Here is a 25,972-nt window from a genome sequence, read left to right on the forward strand (position 1 = left end):
TGTATTTTTGTCACGATCATGACCCCTCCTGACTGACCTTTGCTTTGGATGGGACCACCTTAATCTCTTGCATGAGAATATGGTTGGGTTTGACCATGATGACCACGGGGTTGTTAGTGCTCTGGGCCATACAGTAGAGAAGGCCAGTGTGGCCGGGCACCTCGGACCACGACACCAGAGGTTGTCCATTGCCGCCACCACCACCACCACTACCTTTACCATTGCTGCTACCACTGCCACTGCTGCTGCTACCACTGGACACGGTGCTACTTCCTCCTCCTGTGGAACTGGGGATAGTTTTACGCAGACTATTAAATACAGGGATGCCGATTGAGTCTGCGGAAGTTTCCTGAACTTTTTGCCATAACATGACAATAGCAAGAAACCATTTCCAGCTTGGAAGTTTATTTTTACTGCCCCTCGCCCTACCCAAAGGTTGGTCACAGACACTGTTTTTAGAAAACGGTAGGGCTGCCTGAAGCCGGTGATCGTAAAATACTAACGAAAGAGTGAAAATGGAGAGGCTTCTATGGGAACAAAACAGACAATGGACATTTCGGGTACAAACCCTTCGTCAGCACAACAATACACAATGTGTATTGTTGTGCTGACGAAAGGTTTGTACCCGAAACGTCCATTGTCTGTTTTGTTCCCAGACGAAGCCTCTCCATTTTCACTCTTTCGTTAGTAGACACTGTTTTTATTGCTGGAAGGGGGAAGGGGGGGCTAGAAGTAAAGTTACAAGCTGGAAATGTTTCTTTTTATTGTCATTTTATGTTCCTATCATGTAATTATTAGACTATTGAATATCGAAAGCAATGAAGATTGTAAAATAATTCAAATCTTTTTTTTTTTTTAATCAAATAAATTTAGTAACAGCAAAGTGAGAGCATAAAAAAAAGGTAAAATCATTAAATGACTATCGCAAACCTAATAGATTTTTAAATAATGAATCTGCACGACTTTCTATCAAATAAGTTAAAAAATGACGAGAGAGAGAGAGAGAGAGAGAGAGAGAGAGAGAGAGAAGAGAGAGAAGAGAAGAGAAGAGAAGAGAGAGAGAAGAGAGAGAGAAAGAGAGAGAGAGAGAGAGAGAGAGAGAGAGAGAGAGGGGGGGGGGGAATCCATGCTTTTAAATAAGTTGGGACTTTATTTCACTTACCTCTTAAACGAGATAGAGAAAAGGTTGGTGACAGTGGAAAGGTCCTTGGCTACAGGTGCAACAAAGCTTTTACCTGTGTCAATAAAGAATGTGAATGGATTTAAAAAAATATTTTCTCAAGCATCAGTAACACACTTTATAGTCACCTGGAACAACTAGAAAAGATGTCTAACTTCTACGTCATGGCACAAGACCGAAGGGCTTGAGCTCAGGTGGTCGCTGGTTCAGATAAGTAAGTAAGTAAGTAAAAATATTTCTTTGTAAAAAAGCATGGAAGATCAATTTCTTGAATATAGCGGTTAAAAGAAACAACACACTTTTAAATGTGACAACAAATCTCCAAAATGGTAATCATGCCAGTTTATCTGATTGAGTAACAGCAAACACAAAAAACAAAACAAGTCATAGAATTGTAATTTGTTCACTGTCTTTGAGAAGTTAATTAGTGTTTGAGACATTCATGAATCATTTAAGTGTAAGTTGAAATAAGGAAATAAGTGAGAGCAGAATGAAATCTAAAGTCATCGTTCTAAAAGACAAATTACTGATATGTCTAAACTCATTTGTGTTTTTTTGTTTTATGTTTTAGAATATGACTAATAATTAAAAATAATGAAGCACTAGATCCTAACAAACAAACAGATCACAATCATAAAAATAAAAATTTAACGGGACGACCAATGATACTTAGTAGAATTGGAATTTCAAGTCAATTTGTTCTAATGTGAAATTGAATGTAAGCTTCAATTTAATTATAAAAACATATCAATTGAACGATTCAGGTTTCCCCTTTATCAACAAAACAGGATGAATGAAACACCACAGATGAATGAGATAATGTGGTAGTGGTGTAAAAAAATGTCAAATTTCTCTGGATGAAACATTGAAATTAAAATAAAAGAAATATGAGGTTGTGACAAAAGATCAATCATTGTAAAGACTGACAAAAAAAAAATGACAAAACATTTAATGATTTTGAATAACTATGAAAACCACATGATCGTTTCAGAAATGCAGGATAAAGCCTAGACATAGTTACCTATGCATTCATTTTCATAGTTCTTTACAATTACTTAAAAACAGTATCTTTACCAATTGTTCCTCAATCCTAACATCAATCTCGTTAACGTTGCATTAGAAGCGAGTGCTCTAACAACTGAGCTATTAGGACCCCCCAACAATCCTAACAACATTCCAGACCCCCCAACAATCCTAACAACATCCAGACCCCCCAACAATCCTAACAACATTCAGACCCCCCAACAATCCTAACAACATTCGGACCCCCCAACAATCCCAACAACATTCGGACCCCCCAACAATCCTAACAACATTCGGACCCCCCAACAATCCTAACAACACTCGGACCCCCCAACAATCCTAACAACATTCCAGACCCCCCAACAAGCCTAACAACATCCAGACCCCCCAACAATCCTACAACATTCCAGACCCCCCAACAATCCTAACAACATTCGGAACCCCCAACAATCCTGACAACATTCGGACCCCCCAACAATCCTGACAACATTCGGACCCCCCTGAACAATCCTGACAACATTCGGACCCCCCAACAATCCTGACAACATTCAACCAAAAGATGAAAACTAACCTTGCGTGTATGAGAAGAATAAAAGCTGCAAGGCATGTGAGTAGTACACGGACACACCTCCTCCTGCCACCTGGCCATTCGTGTCCTGAAATTCAACACCAAAAGAATGACAAACATCACTTAAATGTTGGACATGACTTTGTCATCCTAAGGAATATTATTTCATGTTTATATTCGTATGTTATGAATTATGGGCGGGATTAAGGACCAAGGCTCTCCCATAATTTTTCTAAACTTATTTCTTCATTTTTTTTCTCTTCAAAAAATGTCCAAGCCAAATTTTATTCAGTTCATGATCTCAGTATTTTTAAAAATTTTATCTTAAAAATAATAATAAATAAATAATAAATTCCCTTTATTCATCCTTAAGGGGAAATTTTTCTTTAGGATTCATTTCCAAGGGAAGACTGGAATAGCCCAGGCATCAGATGCAGTGCAGCATCACTATGTGAGCTAAGGCTAGTTTGTTTTTAAGGGTTTTAGGGCGCTTGCAACACAATTAGGTTATATCAGCGCCAGTAAAAAGGAAGAAAAAGGGATAGTAAAGAGTTATAGAATTAAAATTAAAGCACTCAAGAAAAAGTAAGACATAGGGGAACTGGGAACAAATAGGGATCAGATGTAGATTCCAAGAGCATACCACCAATGTACTTAGTTTGAGATCACCTAAAAGTCTCATCCAGACACAAGCACAGGTCCCAACTAAGAGGAATACACTCAAATGTTTACCAATTATATAATATAATATGTAATCTAAACATAATACAATGTATAACAGAGAGATGATTTACATGGAAAAGAATATCATCTCCCAAAACTATAACTATACATTCGACTGTTTCCCTCCCAGCCAAGGAGCTCCGGCAAGGATCAGGACAAAACTAAGTAATCTCATTCCAAGACAATGACAGGAAACAATTGGGAAACGGGTATGGGGGGATAGAAGACAGAGCATGTACCTCCCTGCCCACTATGGGAGGTCAGGATCCCCACCCAGCAAGGCTAGGTGACTTGCTCAAGGCTACATAACGTGGCGGATAGTCGAACTCAGTACCTTTAGGATATGAAGCAAATACCATATCGCTGAGCCACGCTGTGAATGATCTCTGAATAAAAGAGCTCTAATACAGTTATGTTCGACAAATGGATGATGCCAAGTCTGCAAAGATAGATCATCATCAAGCCCTACTGCAACCTCCTCGTGGTGTCGAACGGTAACAGGTCAAGCTGGCTAACTATAGAGGGCGACAAGAATAATGGCAAACCATTCTTGTAACTTTGCCGAGTTAACTGCATGAATAAGTCCAAAAAGTTAAACGGTGACAGCGTAAAGGGGAGAACGTTTTCACGGAAGACTGCTGCCTCGCTCGGTTGGGAGCGTGATGTTCGTCAGGTCACACCGAACCGTCAGCCAGTTACTAGGAGAAATAAATTTAACAAATGTGACAAAACCAAAATTGGGACATGGAATGTCAGGACCTGTGCCCAAAAAGGAAAACTAAACAACATTCTAAAAGAAATGAAACGGCTCAAAATAAATGTTCTTGGCCTGGCAGAGATGAGATGGATAGAGCAGGGAACCATGTCAAAACAAGAAAACAACACGACATATAAGATCATATGGAGTGGTGGAACCTCTTTCCAAAAAGGAGTAGGGATGATCTAAGACCAACAATCAACCAAATTTTACAAAGGGCACGTAGCAATCTCAGACAGAGTTTTGCTGGTTAAGCTAAGAGGACCTGTAGTTGACACCAATATTATTCAAGTTTATGCACCAACAGAAGAGGCGACAGATGCAGATATGACAGAGTTTTACCATTCACTAGACAAAGCAAAACGAATGTGTAAATCACAAGAAGTCCTTATGGTAATGGGGGACCTAAATGCTAAGATTGGCAGAGGCAGAGATGGTGACATAATCGGAACACATGGACTCGGAGACAGAAATGAACAAGGAAACATCTGGGCAGATTGGTGTAGAACAAATAAATTAATGATTTCAAACACCTGGTTTCAACAACACCCAAGAAGAACCTGGACATGGCAATCACCAGTGGACAGAGCAAGGAACCAGATAGACTTTATAGCAGTATCATCAAGATTCAGAAATGGCATATTAAATTGCAAAACCTACCCAGGCGCCGATCTTGACAGTGACCATGTCCCAGTTGTTTGTACAGTAAGGATAAAGTTTAAAGCTATTCAGAGAACAGCTGGTAGAATAAAGAGGGATTACAGGTTATGCAAAGACAATGGCATACAAACAAAAATGAGAGAAGAATTTGAAAGTGCACTCATGATACAAAGCCAAAGTGAACCTGATTACGAAAAATGTGAAAAACAATTTGATATATTCCAAAAGTGTGTCAAAGCAACTGCAGAAAAGCATTTACCAGTAGCTCAAATAAACAGCAAAAAGGAATGGATGACAAATGAAATTCTAAACCTATTTGAAGAAAGACGAAAATGCAACAGAGGGTCTGCAGAATACCAAACATTGAACAACCACATTAAATCCAAATGCATCGAGGCACACGAGAACTATCTAGACTGAAAATGCTGCGAACTCGAAAGAGAATACAAACCCAACCCCCAACAAGCTCACCAAAGAATAAAAGAACTATCAGGGAAAAGGAAAAGCAAAGCAGCAGGAAGTTGTATCCAGAACAAACAAGGGGAACTGTTATTTGAAGAACAACATATAGAAAGCCGATGGGTAGAATACATAGGCGAACTGTACAATGATCCAAATAGAAATGAACCACCACTGAAATTTAAAGAACCATTAAGCGGACCAAACATCACCAAAAGTGAAATTGAACATGCCATGGATCGAATGAAAGATGGTAAAGCAACAGGCCCTGATGAAATATCTGTAGAGGTATTAAAAAGCCTAGGAGATCTAGCAATTGATGAACTTCACATATTATTCAACAATATATACAACACTGGGAAAATTCCAGAAGATCTCTGTAACTCTATTTTCATAGCAATACCAAAGAAAGCAGGTGCAGTCAGATGCGAAAATTTTAGAACTATAAGTTTAATAAGCCACATCAACAAAATACTGTTGCGTATAATTATCAACAGGCTAAGGAATAAGATTAACCCCGAATCGCAGAAGAACAATATGGATTCCAACCTGACAGAGGGACAAGGAACGCAATATACCTCCTCCGTGTTTTAAGTGAAAGAGCTATACTGGTTCAGACCCCACTATACCTCTGTTTTGTCGACTACAAAAAAGCTTTTGATAGAGTACGCCACGAAGAAATTCTAAAACAACTGCACTCCATTGGCGCTGATGAGAAAGACCTCAGACTCATGCAAACATTATACTACACCCAGCAGGCATCTATCAAAATCGGAAACTCACAGGAAATTCCATTCCTATTAAGAAAGGAGTCCGTCAAGGGTGTGTTGCCTCACCAGATCTGTTTAATCTATACCAAGAAACAATCATGAGGGGCATAACTAATATGGAGGGAATAAAAGTAGGAGGTCACAACATAAATTATATAAGATACGCAGACGATACGGTACTCGTTGCAACATCAGAAATCCAACTTCAAAAGATTGTTGACAAAGTGGTAGTAGATAGTGAAGCCAAGGGAATGGAAGTGAATATCACCAAAACGGAATGCATGGTAATACAGAAAAACCCCGAAAACAACAACACCTGCAATATAACGATTCACGGCGAGCAACTTACCAATGTAGAAAGTTTTAAATACCTGGGTTCAATAGTGACAACAGATGGAAGATGTAACCGAGACATACGAGCAAGAATAACTCAAGCCAAACAGGCCTTTATGGACCTCGGAAACATTTTGAAAAACAAACAGATGTCGTTCGGGATTAGATTCAGAGTCTTGAAGTGCTACGTGTGGCCAATCTTGTTATACGGATGCGAAAGCTGGACTACAAATGCAGAAACACAAAAGAACATTGAAGCTTTTGAAATGTGGTGTTTGAGAAGGATGCAGAGAATATCGTATACTGCACACAAAACGAACGAAGAAGTGCTAAAACAAACATACCAACAAAGGAAACTAATGCCCTTAATAGCGGATCGACAACTATCCTTTTTCGGACACATAGTAAGGAAAGATAAGAATGAATACCTGGCAAGTTGTGGAAAAATACCTGGTAAACGCGCCCGGGGGAGACAAAGAAAAACACTCATAGACCAACTGAAGGGCTTCACCAACCTAACAATCCAAGAGCTGTTTGAAAAAGCAAGAGACAGGGAGGAATGGAGAGAGATAATTCATGTAGTATCCGAAGCCTGGACCAGGCATGGAACCTAGTGCGGGGCGGTCCTTGGCAAGCTTAAGGACCACGGTCCTACGGTCCCTGGGAAATGAAAACCGCAAGGACCGGTCCTTTTCGACATTGAACATTCCTGAGAGACTGTCGGAAGTTCGAACCGTTTTGACCTTTGAGACCGTGGGATCGTTCATTCTTGAACCGTTAAAGACTGCTACACGATGAAAACCGTGGTCTACAGGAGTAAAACACACGGAGTAGTCACACTCATTTCAAATTGTAACCTAATTAGAAAAGAGGGGTGATGCCTTCTTTATTTGCTCACCGTACTTCATTGTTACTTCGATAATTTAATAAAATTTGAAATTTATCCCCATTAACGCCCAAGGCGTTGATCGAGTTGTTCGTGGCGTTGATACACACACGCAACTCCTACCCCCCCCCTCCCCACACACACACACACATTAGAGGGCAGCGAGCATTGAAGAGTAAGAGAGAGACGTGAAGTTATAATAAGAGGGGGTGGATGCGGTAATAAGTTAATAAGTAATAAGTGGTGTCCATGGTGACTTTTCGCCAGATCTAACAAACCCAGCTACCCATTCACTGCTGAGTAGACAGGGACTCAGAAAAAACTCGACTGCACCCGGGATCGATCTCTGGCCCTTTGCGTACAAAGAGAGTGCTCTATCAACTGAGCTATCGGGGTCCCCAAATATTCTATTGGACTTTTTTAAAATACAGACGTTATAACTGGGTATTTTGGAAGGAAGAAACTAATGAAACTCATATTATTTGATTAGTTAAAACACCAAACGAAATTTTAATATTATTGTATTATTTTAAATGACAACAATGCGATAGAAAGGAGTGGTGACAAGAGATGGACAAAAGAAAACAAAAAATCGGACTTGCTACTTGCAAGGTTCGACACACACACACACACACACACAAACACAAACATCTTTAGTAGTCACATGCATTTCAAACAATAACCCATTAGAGAAGAGGGGTCATTCCTTCATCATAGATCATTGTCATTGCGATCATTATGGTGTAGTAAATTTTGAAATTTACCCCGTATAATGGAATCGTCCAAGGCGTGTGCCTCCTGTTCCCCCCATCTCACACACGAAGGGCGGTTTGCGGAGTGGAGGGAGGTGGTCGTCTGTGTCGTTTAGTGTATGGCAAAGGGGGGTGGGTGTGATTAATTAAGTGGGATGGGTGGTGATTGGTGGAAGATAGGCAACCGAGCCAACGAATAGCTGGGGAGGTAGTATGGCGTGAGACCGTTGAAAGGTGATAAGAAGTGAGGACCGCCGCCGGTCTTCCGCTATCGGACCGATCCTCGGTTCACAGCTAAAAGACCGTGGGACCGATCCAAGGACCGGTCCTCAGCGCGGCACTAATGGAACCTAGAAGAAGAAGAATAGTTATAAAAAAAAGTCAAATCAACTTCAGTAAAGTTTTGATAATGCAGGAAAGCCCGTTTGTCCTTTGCACAGATTAATATTTAAATGCTTTGGGAATGTATTCCTCTATGGAGAATGCTCAGCATAAACAATGTATTAACTCACTCAACCCTAACACCGACTACATCCGTAGTATACCCGGGGTTACTTTTACCCCATGCCGATTTATTACTTTTTTTCTGAGACAAATTATAGACGTAGTATCAAAGTTAATGTTCTTAATTTTTACATGTTAATGATAGTTGAATAAAATATATATGCACATGCTCATTTTTAAGACATTTTTTTCTCATTTTGAAAAGTAGCAAAAGTCTCTAGGATTGAGTGAGTTAATGGGGGAAAAAAGGAAATTATATAGTAAGCATTTCATTTCATCACCTTGAGATCAGCATGTTTCACTTCCAGGACATTGGTAATGTAGAATGGGCCATGACGGGCTGAGCTGGAATCTTCTAGAACTTGTGTGTAGATGTAGCCCGAAGATGCCATCAGTACTAGAGTATGGCTCTTCTCATCACAGGCTGACACGAATGTCACGTCACGAATCTTGCCAGTCGGTAACAGGAAGTAGTACTGTGGGCTGATGGCATCAACACCAAGGTCGTAGATCTGAAGGTTGGGAAATTCAAAATATAAATTATAAGTGCTATATAACTGCGCAGTACTATTATTATTATTATTATCATTATTATTATTATTATTATTATTATTATTATTATTATTATTATTATATTATTATTATTATCATAATTATTATTATTATTATTATTATCATAATTATTACCATTATTATTATTATTATTATTATTATTATTATTATTATTATTATTATTATTATTATTATTATTATTATAAATCAATGAGAGTTAACAAATCAAATTAACATAGAGAAAAGAAATGAAGATAAGAATACACTAAAAAAAATAATTAAAAGAAATAATATAATTCTTATTATTTCTTTATTTGTCAAATGAAGATGTTGGAAATTATTATGGGATTCCTATAGATTACTTGGCCAGGACAAAGTTGACAAAATAATGTTCAATTGCTAGGATAAAGAATGCACTAAATTCATTAAACCCTAATGACGGCTATCACAGTAAACACAAACCTCCATTCATAGACACCAATATCAGTGGTATTAACTGTTCCATAGGAATAATCTAACAGCAAGTTATTCTCTACAGACAAACTTGAGCTTTTTTTAATATATATATATATATATAGCACAATATCAACCAAAGGGTCCCTGACCAACAGCAACACAAAATAGAACGAGACATGATGCCCTTAAGGAGATATTACAATTTTCCCGACAGAGACAACGCTGTTAACGACAAGGTACTCATTTTACACCTGAGTACAGTGAGAATATGTTAGTAAAGAGCCTTTTCTTAGGACTCAACTATGCGCCAAACGAGGCTCGAACCCAAAACCTTCCCAGGACAACAGTTGTAAAGAAATGTGAACCATTTGTCTTTATAAACTGACAATACATTCATTGCTTGGTCCAAAGCCTGTTGAATGATATATAATTTTAAAATAGTGTTGCCATGCTGGAAATGTGACACATTATGAATTTTACTATTGTTACTTTTATGCCATTATCATTTACATTTTTTTTCCAAAAATATATTTTTACACATCACTAAAGCGACTTTATATTTTTACCTGTTGTAGTTGAATAAAACTATGTATGCCAATTTTCTCAGTTGAACAATTTATTATTTTCATCTTTGAAAAAAAGTAATAAAGATCTCTATTGAGAGCATTCAACAAAGAAGGCTAGGGCTGCATGACTCTGTTATCAACTTTCACTTTCAATAAGTTTTAATGACTCAGAAATGCTAAAAAAGTTCAGAAATTGGACCCAACATTTCGTAATTCTACAAACTTTTCGTAATAGTTGGTATGTCTGACAAGTCACAATTTTCATAACTGATCATTTTGACCTCATGTCTAATTTTAGTCATTTGTTTCACTTCAATACAACACCAACATGTAGCTATATGTCATATATTTGCTTATTAACAAATCCATTTGTCACTATCTCCTATAAGGTAAGAGTTATCAAGTCCAACTGCCCCTAACATTTCAGAAATTCATGGAAATTTCATTTCATACCTTGACAAATTCAGCTGTGACAATGGCCAATTCTGTTTGAGACCCGGGTAACCATACAGCCTGGAGAACAGGAAAGAACATTTTATCCATTAAAACATTTTCATATGGCAAGTCAGGCCAAAATGGAATACTAATATTTCTTTTAATGAATTTTTTTTCATACAAGTAAGAAGAGAAAAAAAAAACAACACAATTTATATAACAAGACTTAGAATGCAAGAAAGAACTGCTGACCTTGATGATGTAGTTTCCTGTGCTGAGGGATGGATGGAGGACAAGGTGGTTGGCAACAGTGCCAGAACTGGTAAAAGTCATCACGTGACAGTCCTGTAGACAGAAAAGGTCAATGTTGTTTTCGATGATGATGCTGACGATGATGATGATAAGGCTGATGATGATAATGATCCATCATGATCATCATGATGGAGATGATGATGGCGATGACAATGATGATGATGATGATGATAAGGATGATGGTGTTGAAGGAGGGGATCATTGTTGGTGTAATGGAGTGTAAGATTAATAATCAATTTCAGAGGGCAGAAAATAAATATTATTGCCCATTTAATAACAAAAATTAAAACAAATGCCAGCTCCACGGGCCTTGATGGAACTTAATATTTAATCATTGCTTACTATATCTGTAACTTGTAAATTTGATAACTCTATAAAGGTGCTTTGTGCTCAAGATCATTTAATATGCTGCTCAGGGCTCTTTCTCCTAGTAAATAATATCTCCTCACCTTGAGTCCACAAACTGCTAAATAGTCCTCATTGCAGGGGTTTCCACTTATGGACAGGACTGTGAATGGTACAGGGGCTGAGGACAGGCGCTGAAAGTGATATATTTAAAGGAAAAAAAATCATGCATTATTCTCTAATAGAATATCAAATCATAGAACAAACTAGAGATATCACTTTCAAAGGCTCTTTCAAATCACAATCTGTTTATGAAACAAATACTAATCTATATTACAAATGTTCAACATTCAATTTCAAAACAAGTAAACAGTAAACCCTCTGTCTAATTGTGTCTGTCAATTTGAACGAAAAAGATGAAAAATAGTGCCAAATATTTTGCACATATTTCAGGCAAATAAAGGTCTACAACACTAGGAATTAAATAATAAAAAAATAAATAATAGTAATAATAATAATAATAATTAAAAATTACTTCTGTCATAGAGCATTTATGTATTCTAATTTATTATATCTTACTTCCTAAAGCAGGGCTTCTCCCTAAAACATTCATTATATTTAATTTCTTTTTAAATTTTAATTAAAAATTTGTATTGTTTTGTTTGCTGTCTTTTTTTTTTTTTTAATTTGAAGTCTTCCTATCCTGCCCGTTTTCTAGTTTATGACCAACAAACTTACTGTCAGTGTTAGTTTTTTCTTGCTGGAGTCAGCTTGTTTGAGCAGAGCACTCAGCTGAAGAATGGTCATCTTTCCTTTCTCATGACTGACAGCCAGATGCTGCCTCTTTCCCTGGGGTGAGGAGAGCACACACATGGCCACACGGCGCAGCATGTGGGAGGAAATGAGCTGACGGATGGTCTGGCCCTGGTCTCCGCTGAAGTTCATTCGGACATTTTCAAAGGCACCCTCCTGGGATCCAAGTGTCACAGTCTGTGAAAGAAAAATATTTCATAAAATATAAAGGAAGAATAACAGTCAATCAGCTAATTAATCAATTAAAAAAAAAAAATTAAAAAATAAAAAATTATACCTTTTTCGCCACGATATCATAAGATATCGTCGCCTAGGCATTCCACAAAGGAATATAGATAACTGATCGAACAAGATGTCTGATGTCAACAGGAATCACCCATGTTGTCCAAGTGAGCAAATTGGGGGTTAATAATCTTGCTCAAGGAAAAAAACGAAAGTGCCTGAAGCGGGGCTCGAACCCGGGTCATCCGGATCACAGTGCAATGCCTTAACCACTAGCCACTTCGCCCCCCATTAATCAATTAAATAATAATAAATAGACATATAACTAAACAAACAAAAAATAAATAAATAAATAAATAAATAAATAAATAAATAAATAAATACAGTCACGTATCTCTAAACAGGAATTCCTCAATCCGGATGTCTCCATTATCTGGCCAGGGTGCCTGGGGACAAATTTTTTTCTTCTTTATTTGTACACTTTAGGGACTGATTCCATTATCTGGATGTCTCTGTAATCAGGACAAAATGCTGGGAATGGAGGTGTTCGGATTGGAGAGACATGACTGTAATGAGATTTTAAAATTAAATACTTATGAAAACAGGAAGCAAGACAAAATAACAAAAAAACAAAACAACACAACACAAAACAACAACAAAATTCATAGAGATACCATTAGTTGGTCTGTAGTCGTTTCCACCTCCTTGGGTAAGGTATGCAAATCGTGGAGAGCTTTCTGGGCCCTCACACTGCTTCCCATGGGGGACATTTCCTGGTAACTTTCACACAAGGTCGGCACTATCTGGTCCAGAATGGTCAGTACGTTGGACACTGTCTCTGTTGTCATCTGAAATGAGATTATGAGGATTAAACAAAAAAAATTGATGTGAGGAAGGGTGTTCCAGCTTAATGACAAGTTTTAACTTGTTAAACAGAAATAACAATCAACAGATCACAAGGCATAATTGACAGGCAATTTCTAGGCAAAATTAAGATCATTGAGGAGAGAGACGTCAACAAGAAATGACCAAGATAAGGTTTGAGAGAAAGAAAAAAAAGGCAAATCTGTCCTAACAAAGAAAAATAGAATATATATAATAAGTATATATAATATAAATATAACAATCAACTCTCCTGAACTTAACAGGAATGGAAATCAAACAAATTTATGAATGCTCCATTCATGTGAGCAAGAACAATGTTTTTAAATATTATCTAAGCATGAATAATGAACAGACTGTGACCTAAAATAATACATAGAAGAAACAACTTACGACTTGCTGAAGGAGTTTGCCACTGAATACCTGTGAAAATTAAATGAGAAATATAATTGATACCATAAATGTTTCCAAGAACGATGGAGTTTGAAAATCATTAAAAATAATCAAAATGACGATCATTTTCATTGACATTTTTAAAGAATCATTTTATAAAAACATAAAACTTAAACATGAACTTAGTGAAGGTCATTTTTATTCTTTATGAAATGAAAGGTGATCCATAAATTGATACAGCTGACACCTAACATCTATAAAGACCAATTGAAAATATGGAAGGTCATAGTCATGAATTTAAACAACCAATGATAATAGTGAATGACGTGGGAAAAAAAAATGGAATTCTTTTTGAATGGTTAAAACTTAAGTGAGATTTCATTTTAATGTGTTTATTAATATTTTCAAAAATATCCATTATTCAAACTTCTGATCTTGGTGCGTTGTAATTTCAACTTTTAAAAAAAGAATCAGAATTTCCTACAATGACAATCAAAATTTCCTACGATGACTTTCTATATAGAAAACCTTCCATCACAGCCTTGACATAGACATGATGTTCATAATCCCACTAAATTAAAAAGTAAATGAAAATAACTTATCAATTTCCTGACTTTTAATTAACAAGCAAATCTGCCTGTAAACTTATGACTAACGTTAAAAATATTTTGAGAAACCATGACAAATGACCATTTGAATATATCATCCTCTTCACCCTCCTCCTCCTCCTCATCATCATCATCACCACCATCATCATCATCATCATTATCATCATTCCCGCAAACACATCACAGATGTAATATATCGATTAATAAGTTTAGTTGTATTTATTTAACGTTTGGTTGTAAACTGCCAAACTGGCTACACTCCACATTGTTTTTAGTTTGAGTTGAATAAAAACCTTTTTCCGATTATCATCTAACAATCTTGTTGTGTTGTTCCTTGAGGTTTGACTTAAATATAATTATTATTATTGATAAAGCAATATCAATACAATACACTTGGCGACTACAATACAACAATAAAATTCAAAATCCTAACTATTCCATTTACCTCCATCTGTTTGGCGAGCGAGTCTCTAACCCTGGACAGATGTTCCAGTGAGGCTTTTGCTCCATCACTACCGATACCACTCCCTGCTGCCTTGGCCGCCTCTGCTGCTTCAGAGGCAAAGGACAGGCGTCTGCGTAATGAGCTGGGGTGATGGACACCGCTGGCATCTGCAGCAAAGGGGGAGTGAGACATCACCTTGACCATACTGTCCAATCCACTTTGGCCAGTTCTCTTGACCAAAGCCTAGGAGAGAGAAACAAGTTATAACAATTATGGTTTTCATATTTAAGAAAGATAAAAATGATGATGGACATGAATATTAAAAAGAAATAGGGAATGAGATTAGCGGAAGAGTAACGTCCCTTGATTGGACGTCACCGGTGGAGAAGTTATTAGAGAGAGAATGTCATATTGGTTTTGCGCATGCGTCTCTCGTCCTCGCTTCCGGTGAAAGCGGCATGAGACACTTCACCGAAAGCGAGGACGAGAGAGACGCATGCACAAAACCAAATTGACGTTCTCTCTGTAAGGTGACGTCCAATCAAGGGACGCTACTCTTCCGCTAATCTCATTCCCTATACAACAGAAAGTGTATCAAGACCCAACTAACAATCATTTTACTAAAAAAGCAGATTTTTTTATTTGTTGTTTTTTTGTTTTATTTTTAAGGGTTTTACAGCGCTTGCAACACATTAAGGTCATATCAGTGCCAGTAAAAAGGAAGGTAATGGGTTAGTAAAAAGCCACGATATTTTTATTCTCTATTGTCTTCTGGCACTTTCATACTCACCTCATTTCCTGTTATTAAAACAACCACCAGGGCTCCTTGGTTAAGAAATAAAATCATCTTTGTTTTTTTTAATGTTTTTAAGGGTTTTACGGCGCTTGCAACACATTGAAGTCATATCAGTGCCAGTAAAATGGAAGAAAATGGGATAGTAAAAAGTTCTAGAATTACAATTAAAGCACCCAAGAAAAGGTAAGACAAAGGGGAATTGGTTCAAATAGGAAACAGATGTAGATTCCAAGAGCACACTATCAGTGTACTTAGTTTGAGATCACATAAAAGTCTCATCCAGACACAAGCACAGGTCCCCACTAAGAGGAATACACTCAAATGTTTACAAATAATATATAATATGTAAATAAAACATAATACAGTGCATGACAGAGATATGATTTTTTAAAATATCATCTCCCAAAACTAACTGTACATTTGACTGTTTCCCTCCCAACCAGGGTATCCAGCCAGGGCCAGGACAAAACCAAGTAATCCCAATCCAAGACAAAGAAAGAAAGCATGTTGGAAAACAAGATAGAAGACACAGTAAGTGCCTCCCTGCCCACTATGGGAGGTCAAGAACCCTACTCAGACGTTTTTCTTCATCATACTTTCAAAAGAAACAAATGACCTCTGGACCAAAGCCTAGGAGAGTAAGAAAAAAGTTTTAACACTTTTGGTTTTCACCTTTATATATAAGGAAAAGGTGATAACCTATATAAATGGTCAAAAGAAGCACTGTAGAAAGTGAATCAAGACAAAATGACAACTCATGTGACTGAATTTTAAAAAAAAAGTTTTAACACATTTGGTTTTCATCTTTGACTAAGGAAAATGGACAGAGATACAAATGAAATAGGACAGTCTTGGCCCTGGTTGAGGAAGATGAACCAGACTTCCGAAACATAAGATGAGTACAGGACAGCACTGTCGTACTCTGAAAAAACATGCATTAAAAATTTTGGCCCCAAAAGTCATCCTTCAAATATCAATTAATTATTGGTTAAGTCCCAGGTTTGAGAGTTTTTGCCAAAAGGAGGATCATTCTAATCAATCGATATTTGAAGGACAAGTTTTCTGTCCAAAATCATTAAATAAATGTTTGTTTTTTTCCAGAATATGGCAGTGTAGTTCTGTGCTCCACCATGGACCATGAGAAAAAAGTCAAGTCAGTGAGTGAGTAGGCAAGTCTGGAGAAAGGTTAAAAAAAAAATGTCTTCCTCACCAAACAGCTTCCGTCTTGTTTGGCTCCACAGTCACAGAAGAAGGAGCCAAATCTGGCATACGTCAAGTCATGCTCCTTATGACACACTTTGGCACAGACAGAGCACACTCCTACACCATCTACCATCTTACACGTGTGGCAGTGGTACCTGGAAACAAGAATAAGAGTAAGGTAGGTATCCATGACTTGGCATATTGAATGTGAATTGTGTCTGTGAAAAATTAAGTTTGTCGATGAAACCAAAAAAAAAAAAAAAAGAGAAAAATATTTTTTACAAATTTTTTTATGGGAAATCAGGAATACTATTCAACAGTTGTAACGTCACTTCCCTCATAATGACGAATGGTAACTTAGTAACTTGCTCTAAACTATCGGAACTATGGCGGACGCCCTTATGAAATATTTCTCTGACAGGCATAAACGTGTATCCAGAGGAGAAAAACATTATAAATATGATCATGTTTTGACTTTTATACATTCTGATCACAAGACATACCAAAAGTTCTAGCCAGCATGAAGAATAATAAGTACCAATTTTCTTTGTTTAGAACCACGATGGCCGCCGTTGCTGGGTGACATGACATCAGACTATTGAATCCAATTGGGAATGGGAAAAATGGGAATTTTAGGTCACACCTAAATGCTGTTGCATCTGATATTGTGACAAGATCGAGTAGCATTCACCATTGTCAGTGATGGTGTAGGTGACAATGACACCAAATTTCAATTCCAGTGTTGTGTCCTTGGGTAAAGCACTTTACACATAACATCAACCACTTGAATCTTATGTGAATGAGTACCTGGCTTTACGCAGGGAACAAATATTAAAATAACTGCTCAATCAAAGAGGGCACCTGAATAACAACCTTATAACTGGTACTATTTGAAATAGAAAAAACGGTTCCATACAGCCTGCCATAGGATTATGAAAAACGTTGAAGCACATTGAGCATGATACAACCTAAATGAAACGACACTTGAAATGAGCGCATGTATATTAGAAAAGCTTTTACTTATCACAGCTTACTTTATTTAACAGTTAATCTATTCATACCATTGGGGGTCTTGACAGCTCGGAGAGACCCAGATCAATCCTGGTTGAAATCGAGATTTTTCCCCCGACCCCAGACCCTGCCAACTTGAAAACTTAAAAATTTGTAGTTCACAGAAGATAAAAACTACTGTCGTCGCTATAGTTAACTTTAAAAATCAACAATTTATCCTCACAAGAATGAAATAACACTTCAAAATCCATAAAAGTATGTAACCTTTCATTTGAAATAAGTTACGATGACTTAGAGATGCTCATCAACTTCTGAAATTGGACTCAATAGTCTGATGTCACGTCGCCCAGCAATGGCGGCCATTGTGGTTCTAAACAAAGAAAATTGGTACTTTTTATTCTTCATGCTGACTAGAACTTTTCATATGTCTTGTGATCAGAATGTATAAACGTCAAAATATGATCAGATTTATAACGTTTTTTCCTCTGGATATGCTTTTATGCTCGCTGGAAAAATATTTCATAATGGCGTCCGCCATTGTTCCGATAGTTTAGAGCCTGTTACTAAGTTACCATGTGTCATTACGAGGGAAGTGACATTACGACTGTTGAAGCGTATTTGAGCCAACATTTCGTAATTCTATGAATTTTTCAAAGTAGTAGGAAGGCCTGCGACCTTGTCCGCCCAGCAGTAGCAGCTGGGTCTGTTAGATCTGGTGTAAAGACCTTTGCAATAGACTAGTCTATCCAAGGGGTAGCAAGCAATTGCTATAGTCTATTTCATGTTATAGAAATCGGGATAACTCTGACTCATGGGCCTTATGGCTCTCGAGGACTACTATTCATATCATGATCAGAATCTCTCCAAAGTTAAAACAACCAGGAAAGTGAGTGTAGCAGGCACTTATGTTGATAATAACAGTAAATAAAGTAGAAAAATGCCAGAAGACAATAGAGAATAAAAATTTCAAGATGGCGATGGGGGCTCGAACCCGTGACCTCACTGGTATGACAACTCTGCCTGGCCGGGGAGAGCGTGGCTCTACTGTCTGAGCTATCCACCACTCCCGGTTGTAGGTTCAAGCCCCCATCACCGCCACGAAATTTTTATTCTCTATTGTCTTCTGCCACTTTCCTACTCATTCATTTCCTGTTATTAAAACAACCAGCAGGGCTCCTTGGTTAAGAAATAAAATCATCTTTGTTTTTTTAAATGTTTTTAAGGGTTTTACGGCGCTTGCAACACATTAAGGTCATATCAGCGCCAATAAAAAGGAAGAAAATGGGATAGTAAAAAGTTCTAGAATTACAATAAAGCATCCAAGAAAAGGGAAGACAAAGGGGAATTGGTTCAAATAAGAAACAGGTGTAGATTCCAAAAGCACTCTATCAAAGTACTTAGTTTGAGATCACTAAAAGTCTCATCCAGACACAAGCACAGGCCCCCGCTAAGAGGAACACACTCAAATGTTTTACAAATCATATATAATATAAAGAAAGCATAATACAGTGCATAACAGAGAGATGATTTACAATGAAATAAATAGCATCTCCCATCACTAACTATACATTCGACTGTTTCCCTCTCAGCCAGGGCATCTGGCCAGGACCAGGACAAAACCAAGTAATCTCATTCCAAGACAAAGACAAAAAGCATGTTGGAAAACAGATATATGGGGTTAGAAGACACAGTATGTACCCCCCTGCCCATTATGGGAGGTCAGGAACCCCACCCTGCTCATCCTCAAATAAAACCATCTGCATCAAACTGAAGACAACAATGTTTACAATTTGGCCTCACTCACCAGTGTTGGTTCATAAACTCTTTCTGTGTGATGGTGAAGGTACACAGCTTGTTGTTGAGGCTCTCTTCATCCTGGACATAAAAGATCATTTTTCTCTGATCAATTGCAGGAAAGCAATGAACGTTTAGCATTCAAATATTACAAAATATATGAGAATAGAGAGTTTTGCTTAATGCCGAAAAAAATAATTAATAAATAAAATAATCCTTAATCCTCTTTTAGATTTTATTAATCTCATTTATTTTTTCTATTTAAGGGAGGGACAGGGGTGGGGGGATAGCATTGTGCAAATTTCTCTATTCATAGCTAAAGAATTCTAAATCTCTCTATTTTACCATATATATATTTTAAACTTTGGAAGTTAACATCAAATAAAATAAGATAATCATTTTAATTCATTTCAACCAATCACCGACACCAAATTCTAGATTACATTGTAGATAAAAGGAAAACAAACAAAAAACAAATTTAACTTTAACTTGAGCTTTTATATAGCACAATATCCACTAAACATGCTCAAAGCGCAAACAGCAACACATAACATATAGAACGAGACATGACAGGGGGGGGGGGGTAGAGAATATTTGTTTGTAAATTCACAAACAGTATGGGGACAAACAAACTTACAGAATCTTCTCCGCCAGAATCATCATCTTCATGGCCAGCGACCTCTTCAGTCCACTCAAACTCGTTATCCTGGAATGGGATGGGTTCCACCTCCATCAAGGGGGAGTAACTACGACCAACAGATTTGTCTGTCACTTTTTTCAGGGATGCCAGGATTTCTCCAATGTAGGACAGGAAACAGCACAGTGTATCCACCATACCACTCTGAAAATGACAATAAAATCATGAGCTTTAAAATATGAGCTTTTATGGAGCAAAAAAAAAAAAATCCATTCAATGTAGAGTGCTATAAAAAGGTTTTCCAGACACAACAACATTTCACATGTAGGACAAGACATGAAGCCTGTGAGGCGCTATCACAATTTTTTTTTTCTCCCAAAGGTGACAATGCTGTTACCAGCCAGGTACTTATTTCACACCTGAGTATGGTGAGAGAAAGTGAGTAAAGAGTCTCTTCCAAGAAATAAACTTTGCTTTACCCCACAGGATTTCGAACTAGGGACCTGCAGATCAGAGGCCAAGTGTTATACCAAGTGTTATACTTCCAAGTATTTACATACAGACTTGGTGAACATAGTTCTTTTGTCAAAAGTTTTCCTGATTATTTCATATTGTAACTAAATAAGTAGCTCCATCTTCTTTCGGCCTTGTAATGATTTCAAATTTTGGCTCCTTGTGAAATTAGGTCTAGTTTTTGGGGGATTTTTTAAAAGGGATTTTACGGTGTTTGCAACTCTATTGAGTCATTTCAGTGCCAATAAAAAGGAAGATAATAAAGGAAAAGTTGTAAATTTGAAGTTAACAAGAAATGAAGTGAGTAGAAAAGTGCCAGAAGACACTAAAGAATAAAAAACTTCATCGCAGCGATGGGGGCTCGAACCCGCAACAAAATATATATATATATGTATATAACATCCAAAAGACATAAAGCTCACCTTGTTGCCACCTTTTGAAGTTAGAGCTTCTTGCATAGATTCGTCTTGTATTTTACTTGTACTGTGAATGCAGCATCATTAATATGTTGTTACTGAACTGTGGAATTAACTTGTTTTTTTATCTATACTCCTACGATAAATTAAGTTTCATTGATAAAAGCAACAATAATAAAAATAATAATAATAATAATAATAATAAAAATAAAATTTAAAAAAAAAAAAAAAAAAAAAAAAAAAAAATAATAATAATAATAATACTAATAATAATAATAATAATAATAATAATAATAATAATAATAATAATAATAATAATAATAATAATAATAATAATAATTATAATAATCATCATCATCATCATCATCATCATCATCATCATCATCATCATCATCATCCTCATCATCATCATCATCATCATCATCATCATCATCATCATCATCATCATCATCATTACCAACAAACTCACCATCACCATCACCACCATCATCATAAAATACATTGGATTAATTTCAACAACAACAACAAAAAAAAGAAAAACATTTTTTTTAAAAGGAAAGAATTATTTTATAATCTGAATTAGACTAGGCCAGAACTCACCAAAGTTTGAGCCACTGAGTGACAGCTTCAAAGAGAAGGACGTGACCTTGACCTGACCCAACCCCGGCCAGCGTGTAGAGGACACCCATGAGGTCAGGGAAGGCAGAAAGGTCAGACGGAGAGCTTGACTCCAGCAACGGGGTCCCCAGAGAGATGAGGGCTTGTAACAGGCTGGACACACTTTGCTCTCCAACAGGACTAGACATGGATAAAGATTTATTTTTTTTATCAAGTTATAGTTTTATATCCTTTCCAACATATTTAAGCTTATCTAAATTTAATAGGCAGCATCTCAGTTTTAATCTCTCTGAAAACAAAAAAAGTCGATGTCTTTTGAAGAGTCAGATGGACAGCTACATCTTTTTTATACCTTTGGAGAGGATGAAAGTTTATAACAAAATACTTTCCACAAGATCTAATAAACCCAGCTACCCAGTTGCTGTTGGGTGGATGACAGAGGGATCAGAAAAAAATCTCAAACCGACTCGTAATGATGATCGTGATGATGATGATGATGATAAGGAGGACGGGGAGGAGTGGGAGTTATAGGAGGAGGCAGAAGAGAAGGAGAATGATTGTGGAGGTATCAATAAAACTTAATGAGAGAGAGGGGGGGGGGGGAGAAGGGGTGTGCCCCTCCCTTTCTTACCTTTTCTCATTGACCAGGCATTGTGCCAATGTCTGAAGAAGTCCTTTTTCTGTCTTCAACACAGAATCGTCCTCTTCACCCTTTATTATAACAGAACAAAATGACACATTACACACCTGTTTCATTTACATTATCAATGGAATAAATTAACAATTCTATAACCGCATCAGAAAAACAAGATTTTAACTTTTGACCTGGAGATTTAAAAAATAAACCTCATAATTGACACAAAATTTTCAAAATTTAAAAATAAATAAAACAATATAAAATTAGGTGACACCAAATTGAAACTGCAGTATTTGAAGAGACGAAAGTTTCAAATTAACTCCCTCTTTCCTCGCCCTCTACCTCCGTCCATCCACTCTCCCAAACTCCCTCTTTCCTCGCCCTCTACCTCCATCCATCCACTCTCCCAAACTCCCTCTTTCCTAGCCCTCTACCTCCGTCCATCCACTCTCCCAAACTCCCTCTTTCCTAGCCCTCTACCTCCGTCCATCCACTCTCCCAAACTCCCTCTTTCCTAGCCCTCTACCTCCGTCCATCCACTCTCCCAAACTCCCTCTTTCCTCGCCCTCTACCTCCATCCATCCACTCTCCCTAGAGATTTTCGGTATTTTTCAAAACTGACATAAAAAATTTATATTCAGTTACGCAATCTAAAATAAATTTAGCATGTACATAGTTTTATTCAATTACAAATATCATGTAAGAATTTTAAATAATAGTTTTAATAATATTTAGATAATTTGTCTCATACAATTGTAACTAATAATGAAGCTAAAGTCAAATACTGATTTAGTCGGTGTTAGGATTGAGTGAATTAAGGAAACTTGGTACCCTTAAAACTTACATAAAGACACTTTGGTTAGCAATGTTTGAACAAGATTTCAAGATTAATTACAAAATGAAAAGGAATTTGTCACATGCTGGTCAATCATTACATTTTTTAAATTACAATTTTCAAGTTTGTTTCATACTAATTGTCAATAATTAAATGTCTTCAGACCAGCCACTCTAACCTCTGTTCCTTTGACAATGTTGGTCATGAGTTTGTGAACGTAATCTTTGCCAAGCCCTGATATTCTGGTCCATGCCGGCCCTTGGAATAGACTGGACAGGTTTTCATCTTGATTGTCATGGTCCACTGGCAAAGACAGAAAGATTTTGTTTTGATTTACTGTCGAGGCACTATTGCTACAAAAATGGTTTGACTGCAGCATAAGTATCTTTCATCATCATCATCATCATCATCATCATCATCATCATCATCATCATCTCCTCCAATCCCCTCATCCTTTTACTCCTCCACCCCATTTTTATATTGTATGAAATGAATCTGTAATACTTGTCATAAATTTGAAAATAGTAAATATTACAGACATCAAAATGTCAACACATTAAACTTCTCAATGAATCATTCAACATTTTTTCACAACATTTCCTATAATGAAAATCATATCTTCATTGCAAGATCAAACAGAAAATAAATGTTTTTCTTGAGATAAAAACGGTCCAACATTTTATTTTAGAAATTGCTCAACACCCAAATGACATAGTATGGATGCTTCTTTTATTTCTTCTTATTCTAATCAGCCAAAATGAAATATGTCATAAAAATAATTGTAACATAATGAGTTATAAAATGTACTTTAAAGACCTGAAAACGTGTGTATGAAACGGTGCCACACAAATCAGACAGAAAAATACAAGAAAAAAGAAAAAACCATCGCAAAAAAATCAGCCTCCCTCGACTGGGGATTGAACCAAAGACATCTTGATTACCAGTCAGACTGGTATGACACTGTTTCATAAAGAACTGAACAAGTGTGTATGAAAGGTGCCAGACAAAGCAAGAAAAAAAATATAAAAATTTTTCTTTCTTGGTTTGTTTGGCACCTTTCATACACACTTGTTCAGTTCTTTATCTTACACCAGTGCCTGCTCCTTAATTTCTTAATTTGACACTGTTTCATACACACATTTTCAGATCTTTATCTGGACACCCGTGCCTGCTCTCTAAGTTGTCAAAATGTTCTTAATTAAGTCATGTGCTTTTATATTTTTACATTGGAAATTTGACTGGATCAGATTTATATATGAACAGCATCATATTCAATGAAATAAAAATGAGTCAAATATTAAAAGGCATAATTTCAAATAGCTTGAAAAACAAATGGACAAAATAGATTCTGACAAAGACAGGGGTAAAACAAAAAACCAAATGGTTAAAAAATTAATGGACCTACTTTGTTGGAAAATCTTGATGAACAACTTGAGAAGGTGACTGATGTAGCCTTTACTCAAATTGTGGACGGACACGGTCTGAAGCAAGGATGTGATGTCTGGGGAAGTAGACATAATACACAGTTCAGTTAAATGGTGGTCCCTTTTATTTAAAAATATAGATTTGTGCAAAATTATGCCGAAATCAGTTTTCAGGGATTTCTTTGTATTCGGCTAAGGTGTAAATGAAAACCTGTCAAAATATTCAAGAAAGGACCTTTCATCACTGCCTTATATATATATATATATATATATATATATATATATATATATATATATATATATATATATATATATATATATATATATATATATATATATATATATACAAAACAACCATCCTAGAGTATTAGTATTACATTTAGAAATTCTGAAAAAAATTAATATTCAATCCACAATAATCACAAAATCTGTTCAAGCACTGAGATGTAGAAAGTAACACCAAAAAAATTGGCTGTTAAAGCTTTTTAAAAAAAAGAGCAAAATACTAAGCTCAGAATAATTCGGGCTGAACACCCTTCTTGAGACTGAAACTTTTTGAAACGCTTTATTTAAGCTGTCGTATTAATTTTTTCACAGGAATTTTTACAGTCTACAGCTTGGAATGCACTTGGGATGAGAAGCTTCTTCCACGCCAGCCAGGCATTCGAAATCCACTAACCTAAGGACAAAGGGACTGGATTCAATATCCCTCAAGCTGCTACATTTGCATTTTCCAACTTATTACACACATCAAATTAATCACTGAGGGCTCTGAACGTTCACAAGCAAAGGGAAATTTTTTATTTCTGATATCCCCCCCCCCCTTTTTTTTTTTCCCTGGCCACCTAGAGAAGATTTGGTACCCGAGTCTATTACTTCATGGTAAGTACTTTCCTCTGTTGGCCTTGTAGCTCTGAATGACTACGTTAACATACACATTGCACATCTGTGCTGTGTTCTACACAGTGATATGGAAATAGAAAAATGATCTCACCAGTTTCCGTGGTAAAGACAGACTTGAATGCCTTTCTGGCCACTTGTTTGGACAGGCTGGTCTCCAAGAACTTGATACACTCGAATAGGATCTTCTCATCCAGACCACTTAACACAAAAATAAAGAAGATCAAAATAATACAAAATTAATTTCTCAGGGTGGAAGGGTGGGGGGAGAGGAGGAGAGAGAGAGAGAGAGAGAGAGGAAAGGAGAATGAGGACCAAAAAAATTAAGTCTACTGGTTTACCTTCTTCTTCAATAATTTCAATGTAAATTGATTCTGTCTCGGCCAAACTGAGTAAAACACTGTAGATGCAGAATACATTTTTAGCTGAGACAGTTTGTAGTTTTCAGGCCAAAGTTCTTAATATGTGTTTTTCCAGAGTTTTGTTTGTTTGTTTGTTTTTTGCTTTAGGTCTCTTCCAACACAATTGAGGTTATATGAGAGAC

At 36.7% G+C, this 25,972-nt stretch overlaps 1 protein-coding gene across 14 annotated transcripts in view; it reads right to left on the minus strand.

The window, feature by feature from the left end:
* LOC144979831 (E3 ubiquitin-protein ligase UBR4-like) overlaps positions 1–25,972 on the minus strand; it is a 138,775-nt gene that overhangs the window by 67,749 nt on the left and 45,054 nt on the right. For 9 of the 14 annotated variants that reach the window (XM_078926996.1, XM_078926994.1, XM_078926998.1 and 6 more), the window contains exons 32-51: positions 25,523–25,629; positions 24,510–24,605; positions 23,283–23,407; positions 22,264–22,343; positions 21,615–21,812; positions 21,021–21,081; positions 20,086–20,289; positions 19,459–19,529; positions 16,651–16,798; positions 14,645–14,887; positions 13,592–13,621; positions 12,991–13,164; positions 12,020–12,271; positions 11,386–11,475; positions 10,877–10,969; positions 10,643–10,702; positions 8,897–9,127; positions 2,775–2,859; positions 1,163–1,235; positions 38–308 (exon numbers count right to left, since the gene is read on the minus strand). In XM_078926996.1, the coding sequence (XP_078783122.1) occupies positions 38–308; positions 1,163–1,235; positions 2,775–2,859; positions 8,897–9,127; positions 10,643–10,702; positions 10,877–10,969; positions 11,386–11,475; positions 12,020–12,271; positions 12,991–13,164; positions 13,592–13,621; positions 14,645–14,887; positions 16,651–16,798; positions 19,459–19,529; positions 20,086–20,289; positions 21,021–21,081; positions 21,615–21,812; positions 22,264–22,343; positions 23,283–23,407; positions 24,510–24,605; positions 25,523–25,629 (2,692 nt within the window). The remainder of the gene's footprint in view (positions 1–37; positions 309–1,162; positions 1,236–2,774; positions 2,860–8,896; positions 9,128–10,642; positions 10,703–10,876; positions 10,970–11,385; positions 11,476–12,019; positions 12,272–12,990; positions 13,165–13,591; positions 13,622–14,644; positions 14,888–16,650; positions 16,799–19,458; positions 19,530–20,085; positions 20,290–21,020; positions 21,082–21,614; positions 21,813–22,263; positions 22,344–23,282; positions 23,408–24,509; positions 24,606–25,522; positions 25,630–25,972) is intronic. The other 5 variants (XM_078927000.1, XM_078927004.1, XM_078927006.1 and 2 more) reach the window with 1 other exon arrangement.

The sequence above is a fragment of the Berghia stephanieae genome, chromosome 9, assembly GCF_034508935.2.
Source record: "Berghia stephanieae isolate SIO BIC M18660-M18661 chromosome 9, UCSD_Bste_1.3, whole genome shotgun sequence".
In the NCBI taxonomy this organism is placed as follows: domain Eukaryota; kingdom Metazoa; phylum Mollusca; class Gastropoda; order Nudibranchia; family Aeolidiidae; genus Berghia; species Berghia stephanieae.